The 22,438-nt window shown below is 38.5% G+C and overlaps 1 protein-coding gene and 1 long non-coding RNA gene across 4 annotated transcripts; both read left to right on the top strand.

The window, feature by feature from the left end:
* The first annotated feature begins 364 nt into the window (after nucleotides 1–364).
* LOC132635594 (probable plastid-lipid-associated protein 13, chloroplastic) lies at nucleotides 365–22,296 on the top strand. Of its 2 annotated transcripts, none has more exons than XM_060352050.1 (7): nucleotides 365–711; nucleotides 3,238–3,359; nucleotides 3,438–3,521; nucleotides 8,803–8,899; nucleotides 20,591–20,807; nucleotides 21,466–21,559; nucleotides 21,962–22,296. In XM_060352050.1, the coding sequence occupies exons 1-6, from the start codon at nucleotides 484–486 to the stop codon at nucleotides 21,531–21,533; spliced, it is 816 nt and encodes a 271-aa protein (XP_060208033.1). In that variant the 5' UTR covers nucleotides 365–483; the 3' UTR covers nucleotides 21,534–21,559; nucleotides 21,962–22,296. The 2 variants fall into 2 exon arrangements, with proteins under 2 accessions (XP_060208033.1, XP_060208025.1); XM_060352042.1 differs by having other exon boundaries at nucleotides 369–711; nucleotides 21,507–21,559.
* Nucleotides 8,906–20,584, top strand: LOC132635605 (uncharacterized). 2 transcript variants are annotated; one of them, XR_009580633.1, is made up of 6 exons: nucleotides 8,906–11,282; nucleotides 11,393–11,477; nucleotides 11,675–12,669; nucleotides 12,769–13,448; nucleotides 13,536–13,654; nucleotides 13,740–20,584. It is a non-coding gene; the product is annotated as an uncharacterized LOC132635605 (long non-coding RNA). The 2 variants fall into 2 exon arrangements; XR_009580634.1 differs by having other exon boundaries at nucleotides 11,390–11,477.
* Nucleotides 22,297–22,438: the final 142 nt, after the last annotated feature.

Below are 22,438 nucleotides of genomic sequence, written 5' to 3'. Positions count from 1 at the left end.
ATTTTCAAAATTTATGTGTCACGTCAGTGCAATGTCAGCATTTGTGTTTACGTGTTCAATGTTATATAAGTTGAGTTGCCTACTTGTGCACACCCAAAGTTGGAGGGCATACTTACCAGCTGATGTCAAATTTAAAGGTCTGTTTATATATTATGCGTTTATTGATTTTGTGTATCTATGAATATGAATAGATTTTTACCACAAGCAAAGTGTTACATTTTTTTAGATGATGTCTTAATAAGCACCCAATTGTTTTTTTTTTTTTAATATTTTAATAAAAAAAGTACCCAATTATCAAGAAGGTCGGGGTGGGGACCAATTTCTTGGAATTTCCGACAATAGCCGTGCTAGAGGACATTCAGTTGTCACACAAAAGTAGTTAAAATAATAAAAAAAAATACAGAGTACATGAGCTTGAGTCGTTGAGAACAAGATCAGTTCTCCACTTTGCAGCACAACCACATTCTCCAATTCAGATTGTGAATGGCTACTTCTTTTCAATATTTGGTACCACCATTTTGTTGCGGGCGTCCCAGCTATACATATACGTCGTCGTTTCCATCTCCTATAGCCATTTACCGGGGAAATGTAAGAAAAAAGCTCAGAATCTGTAGAGCAATGGTTGAGCAGCAGACAGTACAAGGAGGGGCTTCTTCTACTTTCGCTAAAGATATGGAAAGGCTTTCTGCTAAGGAGTCTCTCCTTCTTGCTGTCAGTCATCCTCTCTTTTGCTCCTCGAATAAATAATCTTATAATTCCAAATTAGAATTATTCCATGTGAATTTTAGTTAATGATCAAAAACACACTTCTAACTGTCACTTTTTAGCGAGTTTTCACACCCAACTATCAATTATTCCCTTTTTCTACCTGAACTATCACCGTTTGTGTACTAAAACACACCTTGAAGCCGATTAAGCCAACTATCAGTTATTCCCTTTTTCTACCGGAACTATCAATTAGGTATATTTTAATACATATATACAGTGTGTTTTTGACCATACCCTGGTAAAAGAGGAGGGTTACATTAAGTTTATGGACTATAGTTTAACTATGATGAATCATCCAAAGACAGATTTACTATTAGCCGGAAGAAAGAACTAACTGATTTAATTGTGGAAAATGTTCAAATTTCCTCAAAAGATGGATGAATTTTTAACATTTGAGTTCTACAACTTTGGGTTGTCGTCTGTCATGACTTCGCATGCCCTCGCACCTCCTCGTCACATGCCCTAACCATCTCAGCCTTGCTTCCCTCATCTTATCCGCCACGGAGACGACTCCCACCTTGCCACGTATAACTTTGTTCCTAATCATATTTCTCCTAGTATGACCACATATCCATTTGAGCATCCTCATCAGCGCTACCTTCATCTTTTGAACGTGGCCATTCTTGACTGGCCAACACTCTGCTCCGTATAATAGTGTTGGTCTAACCACCTCTCTGTAGAACTACCTTTATGCCTTGGCGACACATTCTTATAGCGATCCTCCATATAAATCACCCCGCTCCTATACGGTATTGTGGCATCATGGTCAATCGCCCCATCTCCTTGAATTATGGACCCAAGATGCTTGATACTTTCTCTCGACTAGTGCATCGATCTTCACTTCCACTTCCTCCTCATGCCTCACGCTGCTGAACTTGCACTCTAGATATTCTGTCGGCCTCATTTGTTTTCATTAAGATTAAGACGTCTGAATCTGAATGCACATCTGAATGATTAAGGTGTTGTCCCTAAATCTGAACACTGAATGATCAAGACTGTTTGTTTTTCAACATTTGAATGTGCATAATGTATATATATAAACATAATAAATATGCAATCCAAATAAAAAAGTATCTAAATATTACAAAATAAATATGAATCTAATAAAATAAAATAATTATTTGATAAGAAAATAAAATATTTGTATTTGCTAGTGATGGTGGAAATGCTTTGTGTTGGTGGTGGTGGTGGTGATAGTTGTGATGGTGGAGGTGGTTGGTGTTATAGTGACTGGCGCGATGGTGGCAGTTAGTGTGGTGGTGATTATGATGGTGGAGTTAGTTGATGTTAGTAATTGGCGATCTTGGTGGTGGTGACTGTTGAATGTGTGGTGGTTGGCGATGGTGTTGGTGGTAGTTGGTGGCGGTGCTAGTTGTGATGGTAGAGGTGGTTGGTAGTAAGGATTGGCCGCAGTGTGGCTGATAGTAGTGGCGGAGGAGGCGGCGGCGGCCGTGACAGTGGTGGTTGCGACGTCAGTGGTGGTTGTTGATATAATTATAATAATAGAGGTTGTAGGTGTGGTAGCGACTAATAGTAGTGGTTGTCAGCGGTGGTGGTTGTGATGGCAGAAGTGGTTAGTGGTGGTGGCTGGTGATCGGCAACGGTGGTGGTTGTGATAGCAAAGGTAGTTTTTGATGGTGGTGGTTGAGGGATGGGTAGGTGGGTGGGGTGGATGGTGGTGGTGGTGGTGATTGTGGTGGCTAAGCTGGTTAGTGGTGGTGGGGGTGGTTGTGATGGCGGAGGTGGTTAGTGGTGGTGGGTTGGGTAGGGGTGGAATTAGTGGTTGTGGAAAGAGTGGTGGTAAAAATTATTCATATAAAAATACCTCTTAATGATATTAAGACTTTATTCAAGATCTTAATGATTAAGACATATTCAGACCAAATAAGTGCTTAGTTTTTAATGTAAACAAATGCACTTGATGGCCTAAGGTCTGAACCATTCAGATCCAGACCTCCATTAAGTGCAAACAAATAAGCCCTTAGTCCTGCTTAACCTAAAACCTTTAGACTCTAGGGCCTTCTCCAAACTTTCAGCCTATCATTAACTCCACTGCGCGTCTCGTCAATCAAAACTATGTCATCTGCGAATAACATACATCATGACACCTCCCCTTGGATATGCCGTGTCAATTCGTCCATCACTAAGGCAAAAAGGAATGGGCTAAGGGCCGATCCCCGGTGCAACCCAATCACGATTGGGAAGTGTTATGAGTCACCTTCCACTGGCCTAACCCGGGTTTTGGCTCCATCGCAGATGTCCTTAATAGACCTAACATAAGCAACAGGTACACCTCTAGACTCCAAACATCTCCAAAGGACGTCCCTAAGCACTTTATCATATGCCTTTTCTAGGTCAATGAACACCAATATTATTGATTACATTACACTGTTTATTTTCAAGGAATTGCTCTTCTGTACTTTCTATTTGTCCCTTAAGCACTAAAAAGAATTATTTACTCTGTTATAGTTCAAAGATGCTGGTGGATTTGAGGCCTTGGTCACTGGGAGGACAACAGATGTACAACGTATTGATGTGAATGAGAGGATCATTGGTCTCGAGAGGCTCAATCCGACGCCTCGTCCCACAACGTAAGGTGTTAAAACTTACCGACAAACTTAATTTTCAAGCTTCTTGACAGGGTATTCATTTGTGGTTTTATCGCCCAGGTCTCCCAATCTGGAAGGTCGATGGAATTTTGAGTGGTTTGGAGCTGGTAGCCCAGTACTCATTTTTGTCAAAGTTTTGTTTGGGTAAGTTCTATTTTTCGGGATAACACACTTTTATTTTTCCTGTTCCAACTTACATCAACTCTTTATTGTATGAACTAAGCAAACGAAATAAGGTAACTGTGCAAAGAATGAAGCTATTGTAAGTGGAGTAGTTTATCATTTTCCTGAAACCCGCATGTGCTACTGATAAACAATTATCATACTGGAGATCATATGGAAGCCATTTCTTGAAGACTAACAATTTAGAGAATGTTGTTCAAACCATGAGTATCACATGGTTGCCTTCCACTGTCTAAAGTGCATCCTCTTTTCAAAAATCTAATCATTCTCCTCCTTACCTTTGCCCCACTGGCAAATTAAGCGATAGTTGAGTGGGGAAATTGCGCCTACTGAATTTTGATATAATTACGCTATATGCCAGATCTTTTGCTTAGAAATTTGAATCTTTTCCATCTTTGAACTTGACAATTTCCTAGAAGAAGTCAGAAATTGGTAGAATAATTTTATCTGAAGTGTCTTGCATCAGGGCTAAAGTACAAAAAAAAAACCGTTAGTTTCTTTCAGCCAACTAGAGGGTCCTGCCTTTATCTTTTCCTTTACTTCTTTCGTTTCAGATGACACGTAATATTTGTACTACCTTTTTTTCCCCTTAAATGCACTTGTTTTTAAGCCTAGAAGTCACAGTTAGCCCATAAAATTGCTTGCTAGCTATCTTCTGGCTATCTAAGATAAAAATAAAATTAATCATTTGTTTTGTGTGTGTGTGTATACTATGTAGTAGTTAGAAAGTTAAGCCAAGATGGGTAGAATTATCCAATACCTGTATTAGTGGGAAGATGTAGGTACCCAGTGAAATAGTCGAGATACATTCCACAAAAAAAAAAAAAAAAAAAAAAAAAAAAAACACAAAGTGACTTGATGGTCGAATCACTTTTTTAGTCCACCAAACTAGAGAAAGCTAATATGATGTACTATCAACCATCTTTGCTCTCACCGGGAATGTTTCTGATCGGAAGAAAAGGTAAGGGAATGAGAAAAGAGGTCCAACCTTTTTAAGGAATGCAACTGATTTTATGACATGGAATTTTGAAATTTCGCGAAAGACCAAACTAAACTTCCATTCATGGAGGCCAATTCCTTCCCTTCAGCTAGGTCTGGTGGAAGAGGCCATAAGTTTGCATGCATTATCAGGGACTGAGGTTCCAAACACTATCAGCCTTATAGGAGAAGTTAAGAAACAATTGGTGAGTGTATTACTAGACTCAGACAGTACTCATAGTTTTTTGGATATGAAGACTGCTAAAGAAATGGGAAGTGTAATCAGGCAAGTTAATCCAATGAGGGTAACAATAGCAGATGGCAACCAAGTTATGAGCCATCATATTTGCCCAAGGTTCAAATGGAAAATTAATGGGATTGAATTTGAGGACTGTGTTAGACTCGTTAATCGGGGGGCATCTGACATGATATTGGGGTGTGACTGGATGAAGAAGCACAACCCTGTGTTACTAGCTTGATGATGCATATCCCTCAGTCTGACCCTTTTCCCCTTGTGAGTGACCTGAGCCTCATAGCAGTGTTAAGCAACTCTTGAAGAAAAGTAGGGTGTTCTGGGGTCATCTATTTACTATAGCTGCAGAGGAAGTTAAAGAGGTGGAGGAGTTACCTGAGGAAATCACTGCTACATTGGAGTTGTTTGCTGATGTGTTCAGTGAACCCAAGTCTCTTCCTCCCATAAGACAACATGATCACTTCATACCACTGAAACTTGAAGCTGCACCAGTTAGTATAAGGCCATACAGGTACAATTTTTTTCGAAAAAATGAGATAGAAAAACAGGTGAAAGACATGATGAGCAATGGAGTTATTCAACGTAGTCATTCTCCATTCTCTTCCCCTGTGTTATTGGTTAAGAAGTAGAATGGCACTTGGTGGTTTTGTGTAGATTACAGGGAGTTAAACAAGATGACTATCAAGGATAAATTTCCAATTCCCTTGGTGGATGATCTACTGGATGAGCTAAATGGGGCTGCAATTTTTTCTAAAATTGATCTCAGGGCTGGTTATCATCAAATTAGAATGAATGTGGATGATATATACAAGACAGCCTTCAGGACACACTTGGGGCATTATGAGTTCAAAGTCATTCCCTTTGGCCTAACTAATGCACCAGCCACTTTTCAGAGCTTAATGAATCATGTATTCAAGGATCACATTAGATAGTTTGTACTTGTGGATGATATATTAGTGTATAGTGCCACAGTACAGGAGCATTTGGGGCACTTAAAGAAGGTGATGCACATTCTGAGAAAGGAACAACTATATGCAAAGAGGTCAAAATGTTCCTTTTGTCAAGAAAAGGTGGAGTATTTGGGGCATGTAATCACTGGGGAAGGTGTTTCTACAGATCCTGCTAAGATTGAAGACATGGTAACCTGGCCTATTCCTAAGTCCCTTAAGGCTTTGAGAGGATTTTTGGCCTCACTGGTTACTACAGGATATTTGTGAAGAACTCATTCAAATGGAGTTCTGAACCACAAGCAGCCTTTGAAGACTTGAAGCAGGCTATGTCATCAGCCCCAGTTTTAGCTTTAGCAGACTTTACTAAAGCTTTTATTGTGGAAACTGATGCTTGCTCAAAGGGAATTGGTGCTGTGCTAATGCAGGAAGGAAGACCTATAGCATTCTTTAGCAAAACTTTAGCACCAAGGCACTGGGGCCCGTCAACCTATGAAAAGGAGTACTTAGCAGTTTTGTCTGCTGTAGATAGGTGGAGACATTACTCAAAAAAGATAGGTGGAGACATTACTTAATGGTGGGGCACTTCATTATTAGGACTGATCATCACAGTCTTAAGTATCTGTTAGAACAAAAGGTTACTACAGCACTACAACAAAAGGGCTTGACTAAACTCTTGGGTCTTGACTATGAGGTGCAGTATAAAAAAGGGACTGAGAACAGGGTGGCTGGCATCAAGGAGGAATGAAGAGGATTCTATGTTGAGTACTATTACAGTGACTGAGCCTACTTGGATGCAAGAGGTGTGCAAAAGCTATGAACATGACCCTGTAGCCTTACAGTTGTTAACTGAATTGATCACTGATCCTTCTGGTCATGACAAGTACTCACTACATCAAGGTATCATCAGATATGAGCAGAAACTCTATGTGGGCAAGGGAACTGATCTCAGATTGACAATATTTGCTGCATTACATCACTCTCCTGTGGGGGGTCACTCGGGGCAACAAGCAACTTTTAAAAGAATCGGGGTAATTTTCTATTGGCCTAATATGAGGAAGGACATATTCAACTGGGTGGCTGAATGTGATGTGTGTCAAAGAATTAAGACTGAAAATATGCACTATCCTGGGCTGTTACAGCCTTTACCAATTCCTGATCTTCCTTGGCAGGATATTGGTATGGATTTTATTGAGGGATTGCCATTATCACACCACAAGAACTCTATACTGGTGGTGGTGGATAGATTTACCAAGTATGGGTATTTTCTAGCCCTCAAACACCCCTACACTGCTCAAGATGTTGCTGAACTATTCCTAAAAGAGGTCTACAAACTACATGGGTTACCTAAGTCTATTGTCACTGACAGGGACTCCATTTTTACCAGTCATTTTTGGCAACAACTCTTCAAATCCTTAGGTACAAAACTGAATATGACCACTGCCTATCATCCACAGTCGGATGGGCAAACTGAGAGGCTCAATAGGTGTTTGGAAACCTATCTGAGAGCCATGGTGCTTTCTAATCCTAAACAGTGGACCATTATATACTATTCGAGATGCTTAGCAGCATTTTTCTACTATGAAACCTGGATATGGGCTTGAAATACCCCTTCATATCATCTGATAGCATCATCAATCACAGATTATCAAATAATGTGTTGGGAAGCTCAGGTTTTTCTAGTTTTCAAGGAACTGCTTAGAAATGGATATGAAAGCCATGCTTGACTTTCGTCACATAGTACATAAAGTAGGGGTGGTTTTAGTTATCCTAGCTTTAACTTCTATTCTAGGTGTTCATATTATTAAAATACCCTTGCTTTTTCTTTTAACCCAAAAAGAACTGCTAAGGGATGGCTATGGCTGTCATCTCATGAACTATTACCTCCCAACCTGTGAAGAAATATTGGACCAGTGGGCTGTTAGTTTGATTTGAACTGATGTCGCTTCCAGTAAACAATCCCCTTTTCATGTCCACTACTGTTTGCATTGACATATTGGATCCAGGCAACATATGTGCATGTATATAAAAAAGTAATCTGGAAGGTCATTGGGTCCAAGACTGATGATTGAAACTAGCTAAATGCCACATATAGTTCCCATGGACTATGTAGCACAAACTGGTAGCATATAGTCCCTTGAAGCTTAACACCTGAGACAAGAAACTCTATTTTACATACCAGGTTATATTGGGTGGCCTTCTTGGGTAATTTCTGTACTCCACGGGAAAAAAGAAAAAAAAAGCAAATAGAAGAAATTTTATGGAACTAGATGTACTTGCAATCTTCCCAATTGCTGAAAACTGTGAAAGGGAAAGCTGGACTTCTCTAAAACTATATATGATACCCTGCATGCAAATAAATTATAAGTGATGATATTTTAAATCGTTGAAAAATCCCACGCTACAGCTCCAAGAAACCATATAGTGACATAGCCTCCTGATCATGTTTGTGCATAGTGTTCCAATAAGGTACCTTCCCCCTTATGTTTTCTATGAATGCTATCAAGCCACTGATCAAGTCAATGAGGTTTTCCTAGATCCAAATTTCTTCATTCAATAAAAATAACCATATTTAAACAAATCTTGACTTTGAACAAATGTTGCTATTAAGCTCCTGCTAAGATCATTGATATCTATTCTTACTAAAAATAAGATTCAAACAAATCCATCAAGAGGTGATACAGACTAGCATAAAAAAAAAGAAGAGGTGATACAGACAAAATGTCGCTGAAAGAATTGTGTAAGCTGGATGAGCTGTGAACCAGAATCTGTTGGCTTGATACTCTGTTTGCAAAGCATTTGTTTTTAGGGGAGTAGAGTCTTAAAAGTTCTATTCGGCACCTTCCTTAAGTGGCCTGACCATGCATGCTTGTTCACTTTTAGACAATATGCTAATTTTAGGGGTGCGGCCCTTCCCCTGACCTATGTGAACCTGGGATGCTTAATACACTGGGCTGCCCTTTTTTATCTCCTCAACATTGAAGTGAATGATCGTGGTTTTGCTTTTAGTTTAGTTCGATGAATGTCAGCTTATAATATTTCTACCGGAATCATGCTGTTGCAGGAGAATTCCTCCAACGTTGGCAAATTTATCAAAATTGGATGTGCTGATCAAGGATGGATGTGGGACTGCTACCGCACAAGTCAAATTACTAAATTCGGTAATTTATCTTTGTCAGGAAATTTGATATGTAAAGCAATCATTCTCTAGTAATCAGAAAGTAATCTTCACTCTGCTAATTAGAGAGTTGGAAAAAAAAATACTATTGTTTATGTTATCTATGAACAAAGGAGTCATTTGGTTCACAAACTAGTTATTGAGTACAATAGCACAGGGATTGTTATGCGGGGAATCATAGTGTAGTGATTTCCACACGGTGAATAATAATCTATGGACTGTTATACAATAAATAATAATAATATAAGGTTTTTTATGCAATGATTATCTACTTTAACAACATTTTTATCTGTAGATACTTTTTATCCAGGTATTGCTAATACAGCACTCCCCATTCTACATTCTGTCCTCCATGAAATTATCTATAGATTCCTGCATAAAATTTTCCGTATTTGTATTTTTCTGATAACCAAATTTTCCGTATTTGTATTTAATACTGCAAATTGAATCCTGCATTAGTTATGTTGAGTTTGTACTTTGTACCGGAAACCTATGTTACTCGGACTCGGGTGCGGGTGTCGGATACGGGTATGGATCTAGAGGTCGGACTCGGCATGATCTAAATTTTAAGATTCGTGGGTACGGATCCGGGTACGGATACGGGTGCGGGGATTCGGCAAAAATAATTCAAAATTCTAATAATATAGCTACAAGAATATGCCTAGATTATGAGAGCTTTTTGTGGAAGCACCTACATGTAGTTTGTACCACACATGTGATTCAATCTTCCATTCTACTAGGTGCTAGACTGCGTGCTCCGAGAAACTAGTTAAATTTTCTACATAATATTGAAGGTATGCCATCTCATGTCTTCAAATCTCTACTTTTTGTTATCTTGAGAAATCATAATCTCAAAAATTTTCTTTAATTTGGTCATGAATTTCGGTCAAAGTATCCGATCTCTATTGACCGGATCCGACACGAATTCCGTACCCAAACCTTGTCGTGTCGTGTCGGACACGGGTACGGCGGCAAAAGTGAAGAGTCCGAGCAACATAGCCGGAAACTAAACATTATATTAGTTATGCAAAGATTATATTAGTAATACAGAGTTATGTGTTACGTGAAATCGAGATTATTGTTTCTTTTGTGGCCAACCAAACGACCGCGATGTGATATAACTGGTCAATACCAAATATCTTGCTTTCTTTGATGCCTCACATGTCGTTGATAATTGGTACACCATAAAGACACTTATTGAAAGCAAATGACGTTTCGATCTTGTTACCTAGAAAAAACAGGTGGGATGAAATAACAAGCGCATCAATGCATAGCTTGACACTTTGACATTATTACAATACCAACTTAGTGAAACATAAAAAAACAACTTAACAACAGCAACTTAGTAATTGAGGCTATTAACTGGCAAACAAGGTGGTGACAGTTTTTCACTTGCGTATCACTTTTTTTTTCCTTCAAATACTTATTTTGTATGGTCATTGTAGGCGTGTAAATTTTAATAAATTCAAATCCGTGAAATAATTTGGATTATATTAAATTCAAGATATATTGGTCCAAATAAATGAGTGGCTAATATAATTGAATTAATAAGTCCAACAAATATGGATTTAATTTTAAAAAGGTCCAAATGCATTGGGCTAGCCTATTTTAATTGGGCTACAAATGATGAGCCCACTTTGTTAAGCTCAAAATGTCATCTTATCCAGGGAGGCTCAAATTGGTGCCACGTGTCAAATGATGTGGCACGCCAAGTCAAACGAAGGAGCAAATAGGATCATGCCACGTGTCAAAATGATGCAGCATGCCTAGTGTACAAGTGACATGTTCCGGCCAATCAAATGTGGCCATGTCACTTCATTCTGATTGATCAGAAAGGGTTTGTCCTTATCACAATTCTTCCATCCTACAACTATAAATAGGGGTCTCATAATTCAGAGGAGGGACCAGAATTCAGAACAAGAAGCTAGAGGGAGCTCGTGGATCAAATGCTACAAGTTTTCTACAAGCTGCAAGCATTCAAGCACTCCTCTACAAGTTTCAATTACCCAAAGATCAAGAACGAAGGCAAATCAAATCTCAAGGCGCTCAAGATCAAAGTCAACGAAGGCAAATTAAATACCAAGTTATTCAAGATCAAATGCACTTGTTTGTCTGAGAATTATTGTTCGTGGCGGTCATCAAAGTGTTCGTGACGAATCAATTCAAGTCAAAATCAAATTCATATTCAGGGTCAAGCTTCAGGCCCTTGAATTCAAATACAAGTTCAAGATCAAGACTACCAAATCAGTGTTGTGAAAGGCGCTCGCCTTGTGCCTTTTGGCGTGAGGCGAGGCGAGCCTTTCTCGCCATAGACAGCCAAGGCGTGGCAATTTTCAAAAGGCGAGACAAGGCGAGAATGGCGAATGGTGAGGCGAGGCGACGCCTTTTGATTTTTTTTTTTAAAAGGCGCTGACTATATTACAAAAGAATAGAAATATTTACCTAGGGTTTCATTTATATGTTTTTTCCATAGCAGCTGCTGCTTCTCCTTTGGTCAAAAATATTCCATCATTAAAGTTTCTTCGTCTTCTTCCATCAGCAGTAGTTTCAGCCACTTTCAGGTAAGTTTCTTCTTCTTTTTCCTTCTTTCTTTTATTTCTTTTTTCTTTCCGGCCTTCCTGGCTTTTTCCGGAAGCAAAATAGCCTTTTTCAGGCAGATTCTGACTTTCCGGCAGCCAGCCGGCGACCCAATTCCGGCAGGGTTTTTTTTTTTTTTTTTTCATTTTTGTGTGACTTTTTGCAATAAATTTATAAACAGATTCAAATCATGTCAATATCCCATTCTGACAGCAAAGACATAGTTTGGAATTTTGGTAGAAAAGGTCCAACTCAGCATGAAGTTATATGTAATTTTTGTGACAAAAGTAGCAAGGGTGGAATAACCCGGCACAAACAACATTTACTTGGTATTGGAACAAATTCTAAAGCTTGTAAAAGATGTCCGGAATCGGTTAAGGTGGAAATAAGAGCTTATATGGAACAAAAGAATGCGGTAAAAACTCAAATGCAGTTCGATACATGTGTGGCTGATCATACGGATGATAGTGATGATGATATGGATGAAGTTGGTGAAATGAGGCCTCCTCCCTCCAAAACTCAAAAAAGGAAAGGTCCTATGAATCTTTATTATCCACAGAAGCCAAAGGAAGGGGCAGGTGACAATTTGAGTACAGAAAGAACCCAGAAGCTTTTAAGGGATCGTGCTGTAGGTGCTTTTGCAAGATGGGTCTACGATGCAGGGCTCCCTTTTAATTGTGTCAATGCCAAAAGTTTTAAAAAAGTCATTGACTACATAGGAGAATATGACCCTAATATGAAGCCTCCAACCTATCACAAAGTTAGAGTTATCTAAAAAAAGAGGTGGAGAAGGTGGACGACATTGTTGAGGAACATAAAGTGCAATGGAGCAAGTTTGGATGTTCTATTATGATGGATAAGTGGACCGCACGGAATGGAAAAATGGTCATCAATATTTTTTGGTAAACTCTCGAAAAGGTAGTTTGTTTCTTGGATCATATGATGCTAGCCACTCTTCTACGGATTCCACTAAAATGTATAACTTGTTTGAGAGGACTATTGAGTCAATTGGAAAGGATAATGTTATACAAGTGCTTACCGATAATGCTAGTGAGAATGTAAAAGCAAGTCACATGATGCAGGGCACATTCCCACATATTTATTGGACTCCATGTGCTGCCCATTGTATCAATTTGATATTTGGTGACATTTTCAAGATCAATCCATATGCTTCAGGTAACTTTAATTTAATATAGTTGTGACTTGTGTACTTGTGTTTAATATAGCATCTTTCTTTACAATATACTTAATAACTATTTGGTATTTCTTTTATAGTTTTTAGCAAGGCCACTAAAATCTATGCTTACATCAGTCAAAGGCCATTGCTATTAAACTTGATGAGGAAGTTTACAAATGAAAGAAATTTGGTGAGACCGGGCAAGACTAGATTTGCAACAGCTTTCTTGACTTTGCATAGTTTTACATGCAAAAGAAAAACTTAAGAAACTTAGTCACTTCAAATGAACATGCAAAGGAAATTGCGGGGAAAGAGGTTGCGAGGAATCTTATTTCTCTATCATTTTGGAATGATGTTTGTAAGGCACTTAAAGTTGGTAGTCCTTTGATTATCGTACTTCGTTTGGTGGATGGGGAGAAAAAACCACCAATGGGCTATCTTTATGAAGCTATGGATCTTTGCAAAGAATCTATTGCAAAGGCATTTGGGGGTGATGAGAGGAAGTATGACAAAGTTTTTAAGATCATTGATAAAAGATGGTTAGATCAACTTCATCGACCTTTGCATGCAGCAGGACATATTCTGAACCTGGAGTTATATTATAAGAATGCAGCTGCTGAAACTTTAGATGGAGAAGTGTGGGATGACTACATTTCATGTCTTGAGAAGTTGGTCCCTGATCCTAGATTGAGAGATAGAATGTCGATTGAGCTTGGTAAGTACAAACAAGCAGATGGTAAGGAATCTGCCATTTGAGCTAGAGACCGTTTGTCACCAGGTAGATTAGTTGTTTTAGTTGTCTTTATAACTTATTTGATTTCTTTATAGTTTATACTTAATGCCTTATGAAATATTTTTTCTATAGTCGAAAGGTGGTTGCAATATGGTAACCATGTTCCAGTCTTGCAAAAGTTTGCTGTCAAAGTACTAAGCTTAACTTGTAGCGCATCCGGATGTGAAAGAAATTGGAGCGTCTATGAACATGTGAGGACAAGATTTGTTCTATTTTATATTACATTATCCTTATTTTATTAGTATTCTTTAATTACTCTCTACAACTTATGCACAGATTCACTCCAAGAAGAGGAATAGATTGAGCTAAAATGTCTGAATGATCTAGTGTACATTTAGTACAATAGAACATTGAAGCGTCGTTATAAAGCTCGCGATACCATTGATTCAATTAGGTTGGAGAATATTGAGGATGTAAATGAATGGGTAACTGGAGCACCCGAAGACCTTGCAGAGGAAGAGTTAGAAGATGGTGGTCTCACTTGGGGTATTGTTGCTTCGGCAAGTGGATGTGAGGAGAGTATCTATGGTCTTAGGGCGAGTTGTTCAATGAACAAGGATAAAAGGGTGGCTTCTTCAAGTCGATCCCTAGTTGATGAAGACTCTGAGGAAGAAGAAGATGACAGCCACTATAATGCTAACACTCTTGTGGTTGAAGAATTTGGAGATCTTGAAGAAGAATAGATGTTTCTTCGTTATAATTTGGTTAATGCTAACAATGACCGGGACCTTATGACTTATTAACTATCTAGTTGCCTAGTTAGAGACTTTTAGACTTTATTATCAACTATCTTATATCTACTTTTAGTTTTTCAATTGAAATATTTGCTAGTATTTTGTTGAGTATTTGAGTTTTTGGGTATTTATTTATATATGCATATTTAATATTTTAATTTTTTTGGGTTAATTCTCGCCTCGCCTCCAAAAGGTGTTCGCCATGCCACGCCACGCCATGAGGCGTGAGGCGAGCCCTTGTCGCCACGCCTCGCCTTTCGCAATCCTAAACACTGTACCAAATTCAAGATCAAGCTCAAAGGCCCTTGAATTCAAGTACAAGTCAAAATCAAATTCAAGATCAAGCTCAAAAGCCCTTGAATTTATATTTATAAAGAAGAATAAGAGGAATCATAGAGATTGTAACACTCATATTTGAAATCAAATAATACGATTGTTGCGATATTTTCCTGTCTTGATTATTATTTTCTCGACGCGAATTTTATTGTCTACAAATTTTGGCACGCCCAGTGGGACAATCTCTACCTCCCATCTCTTCCATTAGAAGTTGAAGAACATCAAAATGACTCAAATGAAGACCAACCCCAAATCGGATGCTATTGCGACTGCTCAACCTAAAAGTGGATTGGAAGTTTCCATGGAGATCATTGGACAAATCAAAAGGAGTAAAACCGGAATGCGAGGACAACAAGTGCTTCATGTTCCGTCCAAGCGAACTCATGTTTCTGGTTCATCTTCTCCAAAAGGAATGATATCCTCATCATGCATGCTAGAAGAAGGGAATACTATTGCTGAGGTGCTTGAAAGAACTTTGGCTCAACTAAATCTACCGCAAGAATGCCATTGCAAGTCGAACAACCCCTTCCTGCAAGAAGATGATGATGCCCTAAACGATGGATATGCTCCAACTTCCTATCAAGTCACTCCCCAGTTTAAGCTCTATTCGAGTAGTGATCAATATCACTCTTCATCCTCCATGATGGTCGTGCAGGCAATGATGATTGACGCATCCACTATAGAAGAACAACTTGCAAGTTTGACTAAGGCAGTTGAAGGCTTGACAAAGCACGTGCAAGAACAGGATGATAAGCTTTCCAAGCTGACAAATAAGATGGAAAGTATGGCTGAGAGAGAATCGAGTCAAACACCTAGAAAGCTTCCTGAAATTCAAGAGAAAGGAGAGTTCCGTAAAGCAAACAACAACGATCAAAGAGATCCAAGTTTCTGCCGAAGGTTTGATTCTTGTTGACCAATTGAAGAACTTCATCATGGGGCCATCAAAGATAAATCTGAGTCCTCATCCAAATCACCTCTCACATATGTAAAGCCCTATACACGAAGGATTGATAACTTGAATGCATGATGGCTATCAACCTCCTAAGTTGCAACAATTTGATGGTAAAGGAAATCCCAAACAATATATAGCGCACTTCGTTGAGACTTGCAATAATGCTGGGACTTATGATGATTATCTTGTCAAGCAGTTCGTTCGATCTCTCAAAGAAAATGCTTTTGATTGGTATACTGATCTTGAACCTAGTTTTATAAATAGTTAGGAGCAGCTGGAGCAAGAATTCCTCAATCGTTTTTATAGCACAAGACGTATCGTTAGTATGATTGAACTTACAAGAGCCTGCCAACACGAAGGTGAGCCAGTTATTGACTTCATCAATCGCTGGAGGAGCTTGAGCCTCAACTCCAAAGATCGCCTTAGTGAAACTTCTAGCATTGAAATGTGCATTCAAGGCATGAATTGGGGTCTTCGCTACATCTTGCAAGGAATAAAGCCCAATACATTTGAAGAGTTGGCGACGTGCGCACATGATATGGAATTAAGCATGGCTACAAGTGGAGATCAATGGTTGCCAGTCTTTGAACCTCGCAAAGATGAAGATATAGAACAACTCCATAATGGGGGCAAGTATGAATGTGAAGATGAAACTGAAGAGTCTTTGTATGTTACCATGCTCCTCATCGCACGAGCCTAAACTACAAGTTAAAATGCTCCTCATCGCACGAGCCTAAACTGCAAGTTGCAATGCTCCTCATCGCATGGGCCTAAACTGCAAGGTACGATGCTCCTTGATGCACGAGCTGAAACTGCATGTCACGAAGCTCTTCAAATTTCGAGGAAAATCTTGAAATCGCGAAGCTCCTCAATTCAAGTTAAATCTTCAAGCCACGAATCTCATCAAATTAGGAGCCAAATTTTCAAATCACGAAGCTCATCAAATTCGAGCTAATCTTGAAATTGCGAAGCTCCTTAAATTTGAGCTAAATCTTCAAATTGCAAAGCTCTTCAAGTCGAGTTATCTTCAAGTTAAAACGCTCCTTGACGTACGAGTATAAACTTCATGTTACTCCTAGCCCGCAAGGGTATAAACTGTGCACGGCCCAAAAAACAAATATCCGCTAGGTTGAAAATCTCGTAAGAGGCGGTCTTCACCGATGTACGTAGGCGCTTAGAGTTTTATTCTAAGTTCAGTCTCATGAGTTTAAAAATATATGTCACTCCAAGTGTTGTTATGATGGAATGAAATCCGCGACCAGACACATACAGATCATATATACAAGCATCTTTTTGTTGAAATTGGGACCTTCACTAAACACTGACGGTTCAATGGGGGCAAATATCCATGGCAAATGGGTTTCTCCAACGGGATTACTGTAATCTCTTAGCAAGTGGTCAAATAAGCAAGTTGAAGTCTGCAAATTCGCCGGTTTTCAAGTTGAAGGCCTCAAATCCACCAGGTCTTCAAGTTGAAGTCCAAAGCTACTGCATCTGCAAGTTGAAGTCTTCAAATCTGTCAGGCTTCAAGTTGAAGTTTTAAATCCACTATGTCTGCAAGTTGAAGTCTTCAAATCTGTCATGCTTCAAGTTGAGTTTTAAATCCACAATGTTTGTAAGTTGAAGTCTTCAAATCTGTCAGTCTTCAAGTTGAAGTTTTAAATCTATCATGTCTGCAAGTTGAAGTCTTAAAATATAACAAGTCTTCAAGTTGAAGTTTCAAATCCACCATGTCTGCAAGTTGAAGTCTTAAAATACAACAAGTTTTCAAGTTGAAGTTTCAAATCCACCATCTCTGCAAGTTGAAGTCTTAAAAATCTAGCGAGTCTTCAAGTTGAAGTTTCAAAACCACCATGTTTACAAGTTGAAGTCTTCAAATCCGTCGAGTCTTCAAGTTGGAATCTCAAATCCACCACATGGCAAGTTGAAGCCTTCAAAGATTGCCAAGTATAGTCTTCAAGCTGAGGATCTCTAAATTTCCATGCCTTAAGATATGGATATTTAGCATCGTGGATTTATCCTTTGATGTTCCGTCGATATAGAAATTTGGCGTCGTGAATTTGTCCTTTGATGTCCTATCGATATGAAAATTTGGCGCCATGAATTTATCCTTTGTTATTCCGTTGATAAGGGTACTCCGTCGATAAACGCATTCCGTCAATATGAGAGTTCCAGCGATATGAACATTCCATCATAAGGGCATTCCATCGATAAGGGCATTCCGTCAATAATGACATTTCGCCAGTAAAGGCAAGCCGTCGATATGGACATTCTGTCGATAAGGGCACCTCGTCAAAGTGGGCATTCCGTCGATAAGGACATTCCGTTTATAAAGGGATTCCATCGATGATGGATATTACATGGATATGAACATTCCATCGTTGTGGTTAAAGAACCGATCCTTTTGATCTATATAAAAAAAAAGACGAAATAATATAACAAGAAAACGCAAAGCAGAGAAAAAAAATATTACCTTGCACTTTGCAAGTCGGGCTCCAAGTGTTTTCTTGAAGAGTTTACAAACCAGTGCTATAAGAATGAAAAAATTATGCAGCTATTTATAGATGCTAAGAGGCGGCGGATGTTCCATCTCCCAGGTGGATTGCACTTCCTTTCCTACTATGAGTCTAAGCGGAATAATACTTGACTTTATCCACCTCTTTCTCTAATCTAATTGGTCACTGCTAGCCATAAGTTTTCGGTGTTGCTAAAGGCTTGGCAACGTGAATCTTCCAAGATAGACAAAATAATTGGACATTAGCTCATACCTATTGATAGCTCACCTACCAGAATCATATTTTAATCCAATTATTTTAAGTACATGATGTATCCATGGTGCACTTTAAGTTACGTATGGGGCAACTATCCTTTTGTTATACTTCAAGCCCAGTCTCTAAATTTGACAAGTCAATTTCGACAAGCCTTGAAGTAGGGGGCATTTGTAGGGGTGTAAATTTTAGTAAATTCAAATCCGTGAAATAATTTGGATTATATTAAATTCAAGATATATTGGTCCAAATAAATGAGTGGCTAATATAATTGAATTAATAAGTCCAACAAATATGGATTTAATTTTAAAAAGGTCCAATTGCATTGGGCTAGCCTATTTTAATTAGGCTACAAATGATGAGCCCACTTTGTTAAGCTCAAAATGTCATCTTATCCAGGGAGGCTCAAATTGGTGCCACGTGTCAAATGACGTGGCATGCCAAGTCAAATGAAGGAGCAAATAGGATCATGCCACGTGTCAAAATGATGCAGCATGCCTAGTGTACAAGTGACATATTCCGGTCAATCAAATGTGGCCATGTCACTTCATTCTGATTGGTCAGAAAGGGTTTGTCCTTATCACAACTCTTCCATCCTACAACTATAAATAGGGGTCTCATAATTCAGAGGAGGGACCAGAATTCAGAACAAGAAGCTAGAGGGAGCTCGTGGGTCAAACGCTACAAGTTTTCTACAAGCTGCAAGCATTCAAGCACTCCTCTACAAGTTTCAATTACCCGAAGATCAAGAACGAAGGCAAATCAAATAGCAAGGCGCTCAAGATCAAAGTCAACGAAGGCAAATTAAATACCAAGGCGTTCAAGATCAAATTCACTTGTTCGTCTGAGAATTATTGTTCGTGGCGGTTATCAAAGTGTTCGTGACGAATCAATTCAAGTCAAAATCAAATCCATATTCAGGATCAAGCTTCAGGCCCTTTAATTCAAATACAAGTTCAAGATCAAGACTACCAAATTCAAGATCAAGCTCAAAGGCCCTTGAATTCAAGTACTAGTCAAAATCAAATTCAAGATCAAGCTCAAAAGCCCTTGAATTTATATGTGTAAAGAAGAATCAGAGGAATCATAGAGATTGTAACACTCATATTTGAAATCAAATAATACGATTGTTGCGATAATTTCCTGTCTTGATTATTATTTTCTCGATGCGAATTTTATTGTCTACAGTCATGTCTCCTTGGTATCTTGAATATCCTTTTGCTATAGAAAGTAAAGCTAAGGGGAATAGAAGTGACAGGGAATGATATCAGAAAAGCTTGGCTTTATGGGGACTACCATTCTTTTAAGGTCTATGAGCTTAAGCTGTTCGAAGCTCTAGACAGCAGCATCCGGTCTGCTCTTCCAGTGGGCCTCTAAGTGGCAGCTTAGAGTAGCTCATGCTGGGTAACCCCAAATTTCTTCCCTTTTTATCTTCCTGCATCACGGCCAAGGTGACATGCTTTGCCGAAACTGAGCTCACTAGGTATTATGTTCTCAAGCCACATACATGCTCGTTCAATCTCAAAGTTTACAGAAGCCGAGTTCTTCAATTTTAGGTCAACTGTTCTCAGATTTCATCTAAATTAAGAATTTCACGAAGTAATGTTGTGTAGCTAGCCTAAAATTTTTCCAAAGCCAGTGAAGTATCTGGATAGCTCCAATAGCAATATTTCATTCAAAAGTCAAGGGCTTAAAATTAGAATGTTCCTTTAGCTACACGCTCAAATTCTAGACTTGCATAGTCAGCCGTTGCCAAAAGAAAAGTAAAGAAATTCAACATCATTATTACCATATATTAGCATAAGGAGGAGAAGATGAACAAAATACCAGGTCTTAATAAGCTCTAAATGAAAAGTATTTTTTATTATAACGGTGCTAGCAACGCTAGCTTGATTGCACCTCGACTATTCCACCAGGTACCTACTACCTCCCACCAGCAAGTCTTAGAAAAATAGGAAGAAATCACCTAGTGTTTTTTGCCTTTGCTGTGATTTGAAGATCTAAATGAGGTAGGGTCAACAGTACTTAATAGTCTTATTTTTAATAGAGCAGAAGTGAATTTGGGCTGATCATGTGGTGATTCTTGATTTAAACTCAGTTTGAAACTTAGAGGCTCATGCTCAGTTGCCTCGCAATCACTTAAGCTTGGCCCCTGATTCTTTCAGGCTGGCAATTAGTTCTAGGCCGGTCAATGTCAGTTGAGTCATAATCTTGATATGCAGTCTTACTCAAGGTGTTGCTTCTTTCAGTTTGTCGGTTGAGATCGTTGTGAAATGTTAGTGGGTATATCTGATCATACGTATCTGAAGAAGTGAAAATACTTCTTGTGAAATGCAGATTGAGAATAAATTTATCATCTCCACCAAGTACAGTGTTGAGGGCCCTCTTCGTATGAAAGAAGAGTACGTTGAAGGGGCATTTGAATCTCCAAAGGTCAATGAGGAAGCTGTACCCGAACAACTAAGAGGTGCTTTTGGCCAGGCTGTTAATACTGTGCAACAACTTCCTGTCTCCATTAGAGATGCTGTATCCAATGGGTTGAAAGTTCCTCTTGGTGAGATTTCAGTATTTCTGTAGGATTTGATCTTTGTTATCAACTAAAACATACTTCTTGCTCATTCATATAATGCATCTTTCTAGGGCAGCTAAATCTATAATGTACAGATATTGGTAAATGGGCTAATCCAGTTTGACGTGCTTATATTACATGAAGTGTGATCACGCCTATGAACATCTGTTAGTGACTTGCCTTTTTCTAGTATGATAACCTAGTAGCACTTTCAATGTCTGCTAATTCTGTTTTAAACCTCTTTGAGGTGCTGCTATTTGAAGCCTCTCAATCGTGTCAATTCTTCAAATGTTCAAATCTAGTGTTGGTAAAAGCAATTCGAAGTTATTTTTCTGCATGCTCTTTCATTCAAGCAAAGACTTATTTTAGGTTGTTTTGGTTCTTTGATCTTATTCAGCTTATATTCTCATTTGTATCAGCCTCTGCCTTTCGAGAACTCGTTTGTACTTCAGCACATTGATGTTTCTTGAACTGCTGTATTTCGTCTATTTTGGTTACTCGTACTTTTTAGAGGCTTCTTGTTTTTAGTTCCTAGGGAAAATCGTAACGTCTTAAAACACAAGGAAGAAACTAAAGTACATAAGAAAGATAGCAGATTGAAGAAAATAACTTTTCTAAATTTATGACATTGCTACTGTTTTAGGCATTTATGTTGCTTCTCACTCTGTGCTGTTACGATGTCAGGCGGGACCTTCCAGAGACTTATTATGATTTCTTACCTTGACGACGAGATCATGGTATTCTTCTTCTTTCTAAGAGGCACCATTACTTGAAATTTTCATCCACCGTTAGTATATAACACACCACAATATCTTCACACAAGTGCACACTGGAATACAGTCATCAGTAATTGTTTTAAGTAACCTTCTAGCTTTCACTAGATTGATATTGAGATTACTTTTATAACATAGAATTTTCAAACTTCATATATCTAGACTTTTATAAAAACAAGGAAAATGGTTATTGATTCTAGAATCTGCAGAAGTTGTAAGTTATTTATAAAGCTCAGATTGTTGTGCCTTTGAATGTTTGCATATAAACTATGAATCAAGCATTGCTGCTATTAATAGCGAAAAGTTAGTTCAATGAATTGAACCTTAATTTTATATGATATTCTAATATCTGCTGGTTGGGCGCAGATCGTAAGGAATACTGCAGGAGAACCTGAGGTTCTAACAAGGTTGGAGGCAGCACCTGATCCAGAAAAGATAACTGAATACGTGAGTTAAGTGACTAGGCACATTTTGCATGAAAAAACCTTCTTCTTTTTTTGTCATTACTTCACATTTCTATGTAACATAATACATTGGCAATACTTTGTATATCAAAATTTCACACCACTAACACCTTGTAATGCCACATCGATGAGTAACGAACACGAGCTCACTCCATAGTGGAAAGAATTGGTAAAACTTGTCATGGTTTTGTGAATGTCATCTTGACGCAAAAGAAGTGGTTAAACATCTCCATCTTACCTCTGTATGATTTTTTCCTTTGTGACATGTTTGGTTCGCATGTAACTACAATTTGACAAGGTTATCTTCTCATAGCGATGGTGGGCCACGATTCAGTAAGTTCTCAACTTGTGAAATATTTTAGCAGATTTAGTTCTCACA

The sequence above is a fragment of the Lycium barbarum genome, chromosome 1 (genome assembly GCF_019175385.1).
Source record: "Lycium barbarum isolate Lr01 chromosome 1, ASM1917538v2, whole genome shotgun sequence".
Classification (NCBI taxonomy): domain Eukaryota; kingdom Viridiplantae; phylum Streptophyta; class Magnoliopsida; order Solanales; family Solanaceae; genus Lycium; species Lycium barbarum.
This window is presented reverse-complemented; position numbering and strand designations above follow the sequence as displayed.